The sequence below is a fragment of the Symphalangus syndactylus genome, chromosome 18 (assembly GCF_028878055.3).
Source record: "Symphalangus syndactylus isolate Jambi chromosome 18, NHGRI_mSymSyn1-v2.1_pri, whole genome shotgun sequence".
Classification (NCBI taxonomy): Eukaryota; Metazoa; Chordata; class Mammalia; order Primates; family Hylobatidae; genus Symphalangus; species Symphalangus syndactylus.
This window is the reverse complement of record NC_072440.2, coordinates 9,817,571-9,830,121: the sequence shown is the minus strand read 5'-3', so window position 1 is coordinate 9,830,121 and position 12,551 is coordinate 9,817,571. Positions and strand designations below refer to the sequence as shown.

Sequence of the window (12,551 nt, the reverse complement as noted above, 5' to 3'; positions counted from 1 at the left end):
TGAAAGGGGCTTCTAGTTGTAAGCAGCAGTGAGGGCACAGGAAGGGATGGTGGCTTCAGGGTGGCCTATTCAGGGCCCCAGTGAGCCATGGGAGGACGGGAGTTTCCCTGTTCACCCAGCATGGCCACTCCAGCCCCTGCCCTAGAGGGCCAGGAAGCTCAGCCACAGGGGCTGGGGCAGCTCAATCAAGGGCCCTGCCCTGGAAGGGTCCAGGCCTGCAGCCCAGCCCCCAACTCCAGCCCCGAGCACCTGCCTCCAGCCCATGGTGCAGGCCCTGGGCCCCTCTGCCGCACCCAGGCCAGACTCAGGCAGGTGGAGCTGGCTCCCCCACCACGCGCACCTCAGCGCTCTCCCCTCCTCCTGGGGTCTCCTGCCCTGAAGAGAGGGTTGGGAGTATGGGTAGATTTAGGGGCGCCCAGGAGGCAGCACCTGATGGGCATAGGGTGCTCTCGGGGAAGATGGAGAGAGCAGAGCCACCCCCGGGGCAGGAGGGGTCTGCGGGATGGGAGGGGCCTGTGTGATAAGGGCTGACTGCAGGGACAGGGAAGGGGGCAGGGCGAGTGCCTTTCATTCTCAACTTTTTGGAGGTATGTGGTCTCCATCTTCCCTCAGCTTCGGGATGTAATCCCTGCGTTTCAGACCCCAGGGTCGGTTGTGCACACCTGCAGGCGTCATTCTCTCTGTCACAGACCCGCTTGGGTGGGCACCCATGTGAGTTCTCTGTCTCAGTAGCTGGCCCCAGTCCTGCCCCTTCTGGAGGTGTGGCTCCATCCCAGCTTGGTCCTGCCTGGGTCTCTTTCCCTCTCTGAGCTCCTCAGCAGCCCACTAGGTCGGGAACTGGTGTCCTGGGGTCATTGCTCTGAGCCTACTCGCTCCCACCGGGAGCTGAGCCACAGCTGCTGCCAATGGGATGTGTCCACCCGGCAGGTGTGGGCCTTCTCGGCAGTCCACCCGGCCATACCGCTCCCCAGCAGGCATGCATGGGCCACAGCAGCTTCAGGAAGAGCCCCACTGCTGCCCAGGAGGAGCCTGTAGCTGATGCTGGGTGCTCACCATTCCTGCTCATGTACATAAGAGGACAGGGGCAAAATCTAAAAATCCACACAGCATGAGACAAACCAGGGGCTGGCCGTCAACACTGGTGTGCAGGCCACTACGCGGCAAGGTGCTGAGAACCGCGCGGGGTCTGCGTCCAGAGGCAGGTGGGCGGTGGCCCCGGGTGGGCCACAGGCTGTGAGGGGATCTGGGGTGTGGAGGGGTTGCTCTAGACTCACTGTTCTGAGGGAACACACCTGTAATCCCAGCACTTTTGGGGGCCAAGGCAGGCAGATCACTTGAGGTCAGGAGTTCAAGACCAGCCTGGCCAACATGGCAAAACCCCGTCTCTACTAAAAATACAAAAAATTAGCTGGGCGTGGTTGTCCACGCCTGTAATGCCAGCTACTTGGGAGGCTGACGTGGGCAAATTGCTTGAACTCGGGGAGGGGCAGAGGTTGTAGTGAGGTGAGATTGAGCCCCTGCACTCCAGCCTAGGTGGCAGAGTGAGACTCCGTCTCAAAAAAATAAATAAAATAAAATAAATAAAACAATGCCGGCTGGGCGCGGTGGCTCACGCTTGTAATCCCAGCACTTTGGGAGGCCGAGGTGGGCGGATCACGAGGTCAGGAGATCGAGATCACGGTGAAACCCCATCTCTACTAAAAATATAAAAAATTAGCCGGGCGTGGTGGCGGGCACCTATAATCCCAGCTACTCGGAGAGGCTGAGGCAGGAGAATGGCGTGAACCTGGGAGACGAAGCTTGCAGTGAGCTGAGATCACGCCACTACACTCCAGGACTCCAGCCTGGGTGACACAGCGAGACTCCGTCTCAAAAAAAATAAAAATAAAAACAATGCCCATGTATTGAGCATGTGGCGTGTGTCAGGTGCTGTGTGACGCGTCTGCTGCGGTAACATTTAATATAAAGTAATAACAGAAATATGCTGTATTGTACAAAACACATATTGTAATATAAATGCATTATATATTAGAAAATTATATAGAATAATAAACATCTATAGGCTGACATTCATATGTTAAAAAGATTAGAATAATAAAAATAATTGGTATTTTTTTCAGGAAAAATAATATAAAATAATCACACAAACTAATATAAAAGCAGTTAATACTTGGACTCATTTAATCCTTAACTCCCCAGTTCTTCTGAATTGGGGGGCCGACGAGGACCCTCTGTGGTGACTCCCTGTCTGAGTGCACCAAGACTGAGCTCGGGGCCCAGCCACGCAGGATCTGAGCAGCATGGCCCACAGCGGTTGGCGGGCGGGCCAGAGGGGGTACTCACGGCCACTAGGATCCAAAAGAACGTCACTGAGAGGTGTGGGCCTGAGACTGAGTCATCCACGTTCAGGGCAATTATCCCCCCGAGGACGGCAGAGATGCCTGCGATTACCTCGACGACCTGGAGGGGATGGGACAGCATCGGCGCATGAGGAAGTGGAGACGCCCCCAGATTCCCAGAATGCACTGTGCAGACATGGACCCCCAGGAGCAGGGTCTGGTGGGCTGGCCCCAGATCTAACCGTGGAGGAGCCCGCCTGGACGGACCCCCAGCCTCGCCTGGCCCAGCCCCCCTCTGCCCTCAGCTGCGGCTTTTCACGTCCCTCCTGGAGTAAAATAGCCAAAGAGGTGTTTCCCCCACTGCTGGTTCTGTCTACAGAAACTGAGGGTATTGACCTGACAGTGGTGAGGGCAGAAAACCAAGACCCTCAGACCCCCTTCCCTGTCCTCACAGTGTGGCAGGCGGCGGTGCTCAGACCCTGGACCCCATCGAAGGGACTCGGGAAAACAGGCCTGGGGCAGAAGTAGCTTCCCATAGGACACGCCCACCCGTGCCATGTGAGTTTGCCATTGCCACGGCAACACTGGACATCACCACCCCTTTCCGTGGCAACGATCCAACCACCTGGACATTACCACCCCTTTTCTAGAAATTTCTGCATAATCTGTCCCTTAGTTAGCATATACTTAAAAGTGGGTATAAATAGGAGGCAGAGCTGTCTCTGAGCTGCTGCTCGAGGCACCCTGCCAGTTGGAGAGCCCTGCTCTACTGCCACTGCAATCAAAGCTGCTGTCTGTCACCACCAGCTCGCCCTGGAATTCTTTCCTGGACAAAGCCAAGAACCCTCCCGGGCTAAGCCCTGGTTGTGGGCTCATCTGCCGGGCACCATCAGGGCTGCAACAGCACCGCCAGACTTAGGGCGGGCTGGGGAAGAAACCAACGCCCCAAAACCTGCTCCCGTGAAGGATCTCTGTGAGGCGCAAACGCAGAGCTGTGGCCGGCAGGAAAGCCAGGCATAAGGAGCCGGCCAGCAGGGGCGCGGGGGCCAGAGGGGACCTGGGCAGCCAGGCCTCGCATCCAGAAGGCACAAAACTCCAGATGCACAAATAAAGCTGAATTCCCAGCCAGGCACAGCGGCTCACGCCTGTAATCCCAGCACTTTGGAAGGCTGAGGCAGATGGATCGCGAGGTCAGGAATTTGAGTCCAGCCTGGCCAACGTGGTAAACCCTGTCTCTACTAAAAATAACAAAAATTAGCTGGGCGTGGTGGCGCATGCCTGTAATCCCAGCTACTCAGGAGGCTGAGGCAGGAGAATCGCTTGAACTCAGGAGGCAGAGGTTGCGGTGAACTGAGATCACACCACTGCACTCCAGCCTGGGCAACAGAGCAGGACTCCGTCTCAAAAAAAAAAAAAAGGAAAAAAAAAAAAGAAGCAGAACGGAAATGGAACCTAAGTGAGGACTGAAATGCTAAATAAGGGGAAGCAAAGGTGCTGGGAAACGCACACAGACCGAGTCAAGCACACAGGAGGCTGTCCCACTGTTGGAGTAAAAAGGCAAAATGTCACTAAATGTCACAAGCTAGACAACAAGGCCAAGGCGGAGGGAAGGGGGACAGACCCCGCATGGTCTGTTTATCAAGGAGCATGTTAGAATATGAAGGGCAACCCCCAAAAGAATACTGAAAAATTTCCCATCCAAAATTAGAGGGAAAAGGAAGGGCGGAGCCTCCGCCAATTCAAAAGAAGGCAGGGAAGGAGGGAAAAAGGCAAAATCAGGGAAAACGGAAAACTCAAAAGATGGTAAAAATAAGTAGAAATTTATCAATAATAACTCTCAAAGGAAATGGGCGGTATTCAAAAAGCTAGAGAGAGAGAATGACATAAGATAAAGAACACAGTACAGTTACATGCTGCTTATAACAACCATACCAAAGTGCGAGGCAAGAAAAGTTGAAAGTAAGAAGGAGAAAGGCCGGGTGCGGTGGCTCACGCCTGTAATCCCAGCACTTTGGAAGGCCTGGGTGGGTGGATCACTTGAGGTCAGGAGTTCGAGATCAGCCTGGCCAACATGCCGAAACCCTGCCTCTACTCAAAATAAAATAATTAGCCAGGCGTGGTGGCATGTGCCTGTAGTCCCAGCTCCTCAGGAGGCTGAGGCAGGAGAATCGCTTGAACCTGGGAGGCGGAGGCAGCAGTGAGCTGAGATCGCACCACTGCATGCCAGCCTGGCTGATGGAGTGAGACTCCGTCTCAAAAAAAAAAAAAAAAAAAAAATTCCTCGGGGACAACAGTGTCAACACACCTACAGCAATAACAAACTCCCCCTAAAAATTACAGGACACCAGCAGCACCTTTCGCGATAAGGAAGGTTGTTACCAACGATACTAATAACAGACTAGAGTCTCCACAGATGAGGCACACGCTGCCATGCAGTGTAGACAGCCAACTCTTAGCCAACTCGGAATCGAAACGTGACGTTTAATCCAGCCTCAGTCACCCCCGACAGAGTATGAAAGAAAAGAGAAAGAAAAGGGAAGTTTTCATACTGAATAAGATTTCAGGACCCGAGCAGGAAATGGCACTTCGTCCAGAATGTTGGCGCTGTCAGACATGGAGCCCTACGAAGAAACAGAACGGTCACCCACGGTCACCCCAGGCACGCAGGCTCAGCACTGCTGAGGGACTCAGCACTGCTGCTGGCATCCGGCCGCTGTGGGCAGTGGGTCAGGTCAGCCTGAGGCGTAGATGTGAGGCCACCCTGGAGTCGCCCGTGGATCTTTGGGCTTGAGGAAATGTTCACACACATTGTCCTTGCGAATGAAAATGTGTTTACAGGTATTTTTAGCAGATGTGGTGTCTCCTGGTGATCCCCTGGGGACGAGCACCGGACTCAGTCAGGCTTAGGGGGAGGGGGAGGGTACAGCATCTGTCCTCACCTCCCTGTAGCCAGTGGCTGCCAACCCCTCACCCAGCTCCAGAGCCCCTCCTGGCCGGGGTTTCTGAGACCCAGGAGAGAGGGGTCTCGTGGGGATGCCCTGGAGCAGCCCAGTTCGGCCCTCCGAAGGTGACGCTGAGACCCACCTCGCTCACCCTGGGGCGATGCCTCTGCACCCCCCTGCCCGGCGGGGTCCGAAGCTGCACCCACCTTCTTCTTCTTGCAGTACTCCTCGCTGGACCGTGCAGAGATGATCACCGTGGCTGCCATGAGCAGCTCCAGCAGGAGCAGCAGGATGAGGTTGAAGTTGATCTGCCAAGGGGCACACACGCTTCAGCACCGGGCCCACCTTTCTCACGCCACCGCGCTTCAGCAGCCACCGGACCACCTCATGGGCAGGCTGCGCAGGACTCTCAGCCACGGTCCCCACTTTTCCCATCCAGGGCCAGCTGTGAGGCATTGTGGGCTGCACACTCTCTCTGTCTCACACGGGCCTTTGGGGTCTTTTAGTTTTTAAAACCATTCTTAGTTCAAAGGCTGTACAAACACGGGCCAGGGCTGGATTTGGCCTTGGGCTCTGGTCTACCGACCCCATTCTGAACGTTCCCTGTTCCCACAAAAGCCTTCACGGAATGTTTAGAGTAGCTTCATGCATGACTGTCAAACACTGAGAACATAAGGTTTTTCGGAGGGTAATGAAACGACTGTAGGCCCTGACCGTATTGGCAGTGACATGAATTTATACGTGTGTTAATATTCACAGAAGCATACATTTTCAAAAGTCAGTGTACTGCCTGACAATTTTTTTTTTTTTTTTTTTTTGAGACGGAGGTTCGCTCTTGTTGCCCAGGCTGGAGTGCAAATGGCGCAATCTTGGCTCACCGCAACCTCTGCCTCCCGGGTTCAAATGATTGTCCTGCCTCAGCCTCCCGAGTAAGCTGGGATTACAGGTGCCCACCAGCACGCCTGGCTAATTTTGTATTTTTAGTAGAGAGGGGTTTCTCCATGTTGGTCAGGCTGGTCTTGAACTCCTGACCTCAGGTGATCCACCCACCTCGGCCTCCCAAAGTGCTGAGATTACAGGCGTGAGCCACCGCGCCCAGCCTGACAATTTTTAAAATTCATTTAAAAAAGAAAGAATGCAGAACCATATTCAACTGAAAACAGAGCCTCGAAATATATGATGTTATAACCAACAGAGCCACAAGAAGATGTGGATACACCAGCAGAGGTGGGGAAGGACTTGAAACACTTTTCTTAGAAACTGACAGATCAGGCAGAGGGCGGCGGCTCACGCCTGTGATCCCAGCACTTTGGGGGACTGAGACAGTTGGATCACCTGAGGTCAAGAGTTCCAGACCAGCCTGACCAACATGGTGAAACCCCTCCTCTACTAAAAATACAAAAATTAGCCGGGTACGGTGGCAGACACCTGTAATCCCAGCTACTCGGGAGTCTGAGATAGGAGAACTGCTTGAACCCGGGAGGCGGAGGTTGCAGTGAGCCAAGATGGCACTACTACACTCCAGCCTGGGCGAGAGAGCAAGATTCCTTCTCAAAACAAATCAAAAAAAACCCAAAAAGGCAGTGTGGGTGTTCCCACCAGGTCCTCCTGTGTCTGCTCATTTTTCCCGCCACACGAGAGTGGCCAGGACATACTCAAGGCTCCTCCAGCTTTCCCCAGTCATAAAGTGCATTCCACATGCCACACAAAGCAGGAGGCCCTTGCTGCAGTATCTTGGATGAGGTCCTGGTTTTCTTTGAGATTTTTGTCTTTTTTTTTTTTTGAGATGGAGTCTTGCTCTGTCTTACAGGCTGGAGTGCAGTGGTGCCATCTCGGCTCCCACAACCTCTGCCACTCATAATTTCACATTTTTGTTTAGAGGTGCATTGAACAACTGTCTTACACAGATTGGATGAAACGTGGTATTATGTCACTGTTAATTTTTAAGGACCGTCGCAAAAGACATTGTTTACCAATAAATCTGTCCGGCAGAATCACAAGACTTCAATAAAGACAATTATTTTCTTTAGACGCATAAATCTCTCAACATCTTTCAAACTCACGAGCTATGAATAACATTTACCACCTATTTCCAGCTCGACAAACAACATTTGCTGACACCATTCGTGGGAGTGGGGCTGTGGGTGTCAGGCGTCTGTGCGAAGCTTGCGTGAACTCACGTTTATTGCTGATGGGTTCAGGACTAGTTTGCAGCCAAACCAAATTAAACACGTAGTGGTCACAGCAAACGTGGAAACAAACAATATTTGAAAGTTGGGAATCTGAAAAACAAGGCAGGAGGGGTTTTCCTTCTTTGAATAATAAAAGAAAAAAGGTAACAGATAAACCACACTTCAGGCCATTAACTAAAAATTATCCTGATTAGGACATAATGGTGGGGAGTCCTGCGTGCTCAGCCCGCTCTCCTCTCCATGCAGCAAAGGCTGGGCTGGGCAGGAGCTTTACTGTCTGGGGGGCAACCTCGGGGGCCCCTCTCGGTGCCACGTCTGTGCGTGGGCACACACACAGGCACACATGGGCACACTGTCTGTCAGGCCTTCTGGCTTTCTCCCTGGCAGAGGCTGGGTGCAAGCTGGACTCACCACATTGGCGCTCCTCCTGGAGATGGTGAAGCTCACAATTGCCGAAGGGATGCACTGGAATGAAACCGGAATCCCATGAGCCCACCGCTGACCCGAGCAACTGAGATCCTGAAATACTCTAACATTTGCGCTTCCAGAAGGATCCGAATCATACTCACAAAACAGTGTTGCCAGTCCATGCAACACAGCGGGTTGGCTTGACTAGAAGGCCCCCAGGTACTTCTCAGTTTTAATTTTTTCTTGAGATGGGATCTCACTCTGTTGCCCAAGCTGATCTTAACTTCGGGCTCAAATGATCTGTTCACCTCAGCTTCCCAAAGCCCTGCGATTACAGGCATGAGCCGCTGCACCCAACCCCCAGGTACTTCAAAATAATTTATTCTGAAAAAAGTTTTTATTTTTCTGATGTGCTAAAAAGATATTTGTTAATGAAGGCTCTTCCAGCTGGATAAGCTTCGAAGTCTAGAATGTAACTCACGCAGGCACAAGACCTGGTCTTTGCTGAAAATTACCCAAAAAGGGAAAAGTATCAGCCGGGTGTGGTGGCTCTCACCCCTAGTCCCAACTACTCCGGAGGCTGAGCTGGGAGGATATCTTGAGCCCAGGAGTTGGAGGCTGCAGTGAGCTGTGATTACACCCTGCACTCCAGCCTCGGTGATAGAGTGAGACCTTGTCTCAAAAAAAAAAAAGAAAGAAAGAGGAGGTCGGGTGCAGTGGCTCACACCTGTAACCCCAGCACTTTGGGAGGCTGAGGCGGGTGGATCAGAGTCAGGAGTTTGAGACCAGCCTGGCCAACATAGTGAAACCCCATCTCTACTAAAAATATTTAAAAAAATTAGCTGGGCACGGTGGCAGGCGCCTGTAGTCCCAGCTACTCAGGAGGCTGAGGCAGGAGAATTGCTTGAACCCAGGAGGTGGAGGTTGCAGTGAGCAGAGACGGCGCCATGGCACTCCAGTCTGCGTGACAGAGCAAGACTCCATCTAAGAAAACGAAAGAAAGAAAGAAAGAAAGAAAGAAAGAAAGAAAGAAAGAAAGAAAGAAAGAAAGGGAGGGAGGGAGGGAGGGAGGGGGAAGGGAGGAGGGAAGGGAGGAAGGAAGGAAGGGAGGAGGGAAGGAAGGAAGGAAGGAAAGAAGGGGGAAGGGAGGAGGGAAGGAAGGAAAGAAGGAAGGGGGAAGGGAGGAGGGATGGAAGGAAGGAAGGAAGGAAGGAAGGAAGGAAGGAAGGAAGGAAGGAAGGAAGGAAGGGGGAAGGGAGGAGGGAAGGAAGGAAGGAAAGAAGGAAGGAAGGAAGGAAAGAAGGAAAGGAAGGAGCAAAGGAAGGAGCAAGACTCTGCGTGTGAGGGAGGCAGAAAGGAGTCCCAGAGCCTTCTTGTCCTCGGCCTTCTTGTCCCCACAGGGCCACACCAAGGCTAGGAGTCCAGGGCCAGGGAGAGAGGTTGGGACGTCAGGGGCAGGGAGGTGGACGGAGTCAGGCCAGCCCAGGCCTGTGGCCCTTGCTGTGCAGGGCCTTGCTCCTGCAGCCATGGGACCCCGGGCCCTGAGTCGGGGGCGCAGGCAGGGGCGTCTGAGGGGGTGAGCACAGCCGTGCTGGATGAGGAGGCGGGAGAAGCCCCGTCGGGGCCTGAGCGAGGGGCAGAGCTGGGGCCAGGACAGCCAGGCTCAGCTCAGTACCCACTCAGGTGCCACGAGGGCCCAGGGTAGAGAAGAAAGGCCGGGGACAGGGCTGAGCGGGGCCAAGGCTGGGCGGGGGTGGGCACTTGCCCATATCTGGCAGCCGCTGAGGCTGAAGGGGCACAGCTCACAGCTCCACTGGGATAAGAGCGGCTCCTATGGTGAGGATAAAGGCCACGGAGAAGCTTCCAGAGAGGGCAGCACAGTGGAACGGGTCACCTGCCCCAAAGGGCTTTGTTCTAAGGGAGCAGAGACCCAGGACAGCACAGGGTGGGGCGTCCACTTTGTTTTTAAGACATTTGTGGGGCACTGCTGGGGACAGTCACCAACAGTGTCCCTAGAGAAAGGGCCAGAGACCCTGCAGGCATTTGGAAGCAAGAGGAGGGGAGAGCTCAGGACCAGCTGAAGCAGGAGGGGCATGGGGTCAGCGGCTTGCGGGCCAGAGCCCAGGGGCCAGCCAGCACGGTACTCTAGCTGCCGGGACGCTGGGGAGGCAGTGGCTGGGGCTCGCGGAGGACCAGGGGTCGCGGTTGTCTGTCCTCCCTTGCTCTGAGGATCAGTGGGTGCCCCCACCGGCCTTGGCACCGTGTAAGTTTCTAGAAACACAGCATGAAGCTTTGGGAGGGCGTGGGGCGCAGGTCCCAGTCCCCTGAGGGCAGATGCTGCCAGCTCTGGTAGGACGCAGCCGCAGGCTTAGAATCAACACGCAATTCCCTGCACAGGCATCTGCAGAGCAAGGTTCAGACCGGCTTCATCAGTAATTCTCAAAGATGATGAACTCTATGTGAAACTAAAGTCATATGAAGACTTTTTTTGTTTGTTTGTTTGCTTGCTTGTTTTGAGACAAAGTTTCACTCTTGTTGCCCAGGCTGGAGTGCAGCGGCACGATCTGGGCTCACTGCAACCTCCGCCTCCCAGATTCAAGCAACTCTCCTGCCTCAGCCTCCTGAGTAGCTGGGATTACAGGTGCCCACCACCGCGCCCAGCTAATTTTTGTATTTTTAGTAAAGATGGGGTTTGTCCATGTTGGTCAGGCTGGTCTCAAACACCTGACCTCAGGTGATCCACCCGCCTCTGCCCCACAAAGTGCTGGGATGACAGGCGTGAGCCACTGTGCCCGGCCCATATGAAGAGGTTTGAATGAGGTACAGGTGACAGAAACCTGCACATCTCAGAGCAAAGAAACCAGAGCACGTGCCAGCGAGCTTGGGCACTGGCAGAGGCGTGGAGGAAGCTGCTTACAGAGCCTGCAGCACAGCGCAAGTAATCCATCTCAGCCGGGAACACATTCCCCAGGTACAGCGAAAACCCGGAGGTCACCAGGAGGCAGCTCTGCAAGACAGCGACAGAATCCCAGGTTACAACGCGCCCCATCCCCAGGCTGGACCCGGCCCCTTCAACTTCCACGTCACTGTCTGTGTGTTGGTGACTCACCCACGCCCCCCAGCATCAACCACACCTGCACCTGGGACCCGCCCATCCTGGACTCCTCCTGTAGGACAGACGCAGCCCCGCCGCAGCCCAGGACATGGACCAGCCTCCCCCAGCCATGTGGGAGCATGGACCCCCACGCTGTTATCTGGAGGAGAGAAGGAAGGGGATCTGCCAATATTTACAGCAAGGAATGGCACCTCTCCCCAAAAATACCCCTGCCCCAACATGTGTGTGCAGAGTCTTCCGGATCCCACACCCAGGTCCAGACACGAGACTGGAAAACAACTGCCCATCCCCCTCCGTCTGCAGAACCTAATTTCCAGATCTGGAAGAAGATCCCTCCAGGCAGGGGCTCCAGGCCCAGGGGCTCCTGAGCAGGGAAGACCCTCGCAGGAGGCAGGGAAGGTGCTGTCTCTCACACACAGCACCGCAGGGGTGAGGCAGGGAGGGGGCTGTCTCATGCACAGCACCGCAGGGGTGAGGCGGGGAGGGGGCTGTCTCATGCACAGCACCGCAGGGGTGAGGCAGGGAGGGGGCTCTCTCTCACACACAGCACCGCAGGGGTGAGGCGGGGAGGAGGCTGTCTCTCACGCACAACACCGCATGGGTGAGGTGGGGAGGGGGCTCTCTCTCACTCACAGCACCCCAGGGGTGAGCCGGGGAGGGTGCTGTCTCCCACACACAGCACCCCAGGGGTGAGACTGAGGGGAGTCAATGTCAAAGGCCACGGGGATTCAGGGTCCTGGCAGAGGAAGCAAGGTCTGGGGCAGAGGGGACCTGGCCTGGGCTGGGGAGGGGCTGCAACCAAGTCCAGGGCACCAGGCGGAGGAGGGCAGAGCCCGGAGATGGCCACCACCACCCGGGAGCCGCCTCTGTCCCCAGCTCTGAGGTGGACGCCTGTCTTGGTGGGACATGCTCAGGCCATGGGAGGTGGGCAGGACCACTGTGGGTGCTGCAGGGGCTGCCGGTGGAGGCGAGGGCACAGGGAGGGGAGAAATCGCGGCCTGGATCTCATTCTCAGCCCAAGCTACACGGAAACTGGGGTCCCTGCACAGAGGCCTGTCCTGCAGCCTGGCTCTGAGCAGCTGCACACACTCAGGCCCAAGTGGCTCCTGCAATCATCTCTGTGCCCACGACTATGCAGGGAATGGCCAGGACCCCAGGGAAGTCCCTCGGACATCTGGCGCTGCCCGTCCACCCCAGGCCTGTTCCTTTGTCCACCAGCTCCCTCCCAGGCGGCCCGAGGCCCTCCCTAAGAGGAGGTCCCTGAGGTTCTCTCGGTGAGGGCCGACCTGAAGGCCTGAGACGCCTCCTCCCACCTTTGCAGGTGACCCCTCTGAGGACGCTGGGCCCCCAGAGCCGAGGGTCATGGAGACTCCCGGGGCCCATTCATGGCCCTGGGACTGTCCCTACCCTGGTGGGACTAAGCCACAGCCTGGAGCAGCTCGAGGCTGGCACAACAGACACCCACAAATTAATAAAAATAATTGTGAAAACGCAAGCAAAACAAGCTCGTCAGCATCCAACAGTTCTGCAGCAGCAGGGTTAGTCTGAGACTTGC

The 12,551-nt window shown here is 55.2% G+C and overlaps 1 protein-coding gene across 4 annotated transcripts in view; it reads right to left on the bottom strand.

The window, feature by feature from the left end:
- Positions 1-12,551, bottom strand: part of MLC1 (modulator of VRAC current 1) — a 29,036-nt gene that overhangs the window by 10,618 nt on the left and 5,867 nt on the right. For all 4 annotated transcript variants that reach the window (XM_063622501.1, XM_055252974.2, XM_055252976.2 and 1 more), the window contains 6 exons: positions 10,799-10,888; positions 7,885-7,938; positions 7,462-7,563; positions 5,488-5,589; positions 4,889-4,960; positions 2,344-2,460 (listed from right to left, as the gene is read on the bottom strand). In XM_063622501.1, the coding sequence (XP_063478571.1) occupies positions 2,344-2,460; positions 4,889-4,960; positions 5,488-5,589; positions 7,462-7,563; positions 7,885-7,938; positions 10,799-10,888 (537 nt within the window). The remainder of the gene's footprint in view (positions 1-2,343; positions 2,461-4,888; positions 4,961-5,487; positions 5,590-7,461; positions 7,564-7,884; positions 7,939-10,798; positions 10,889-12,551) is intronic.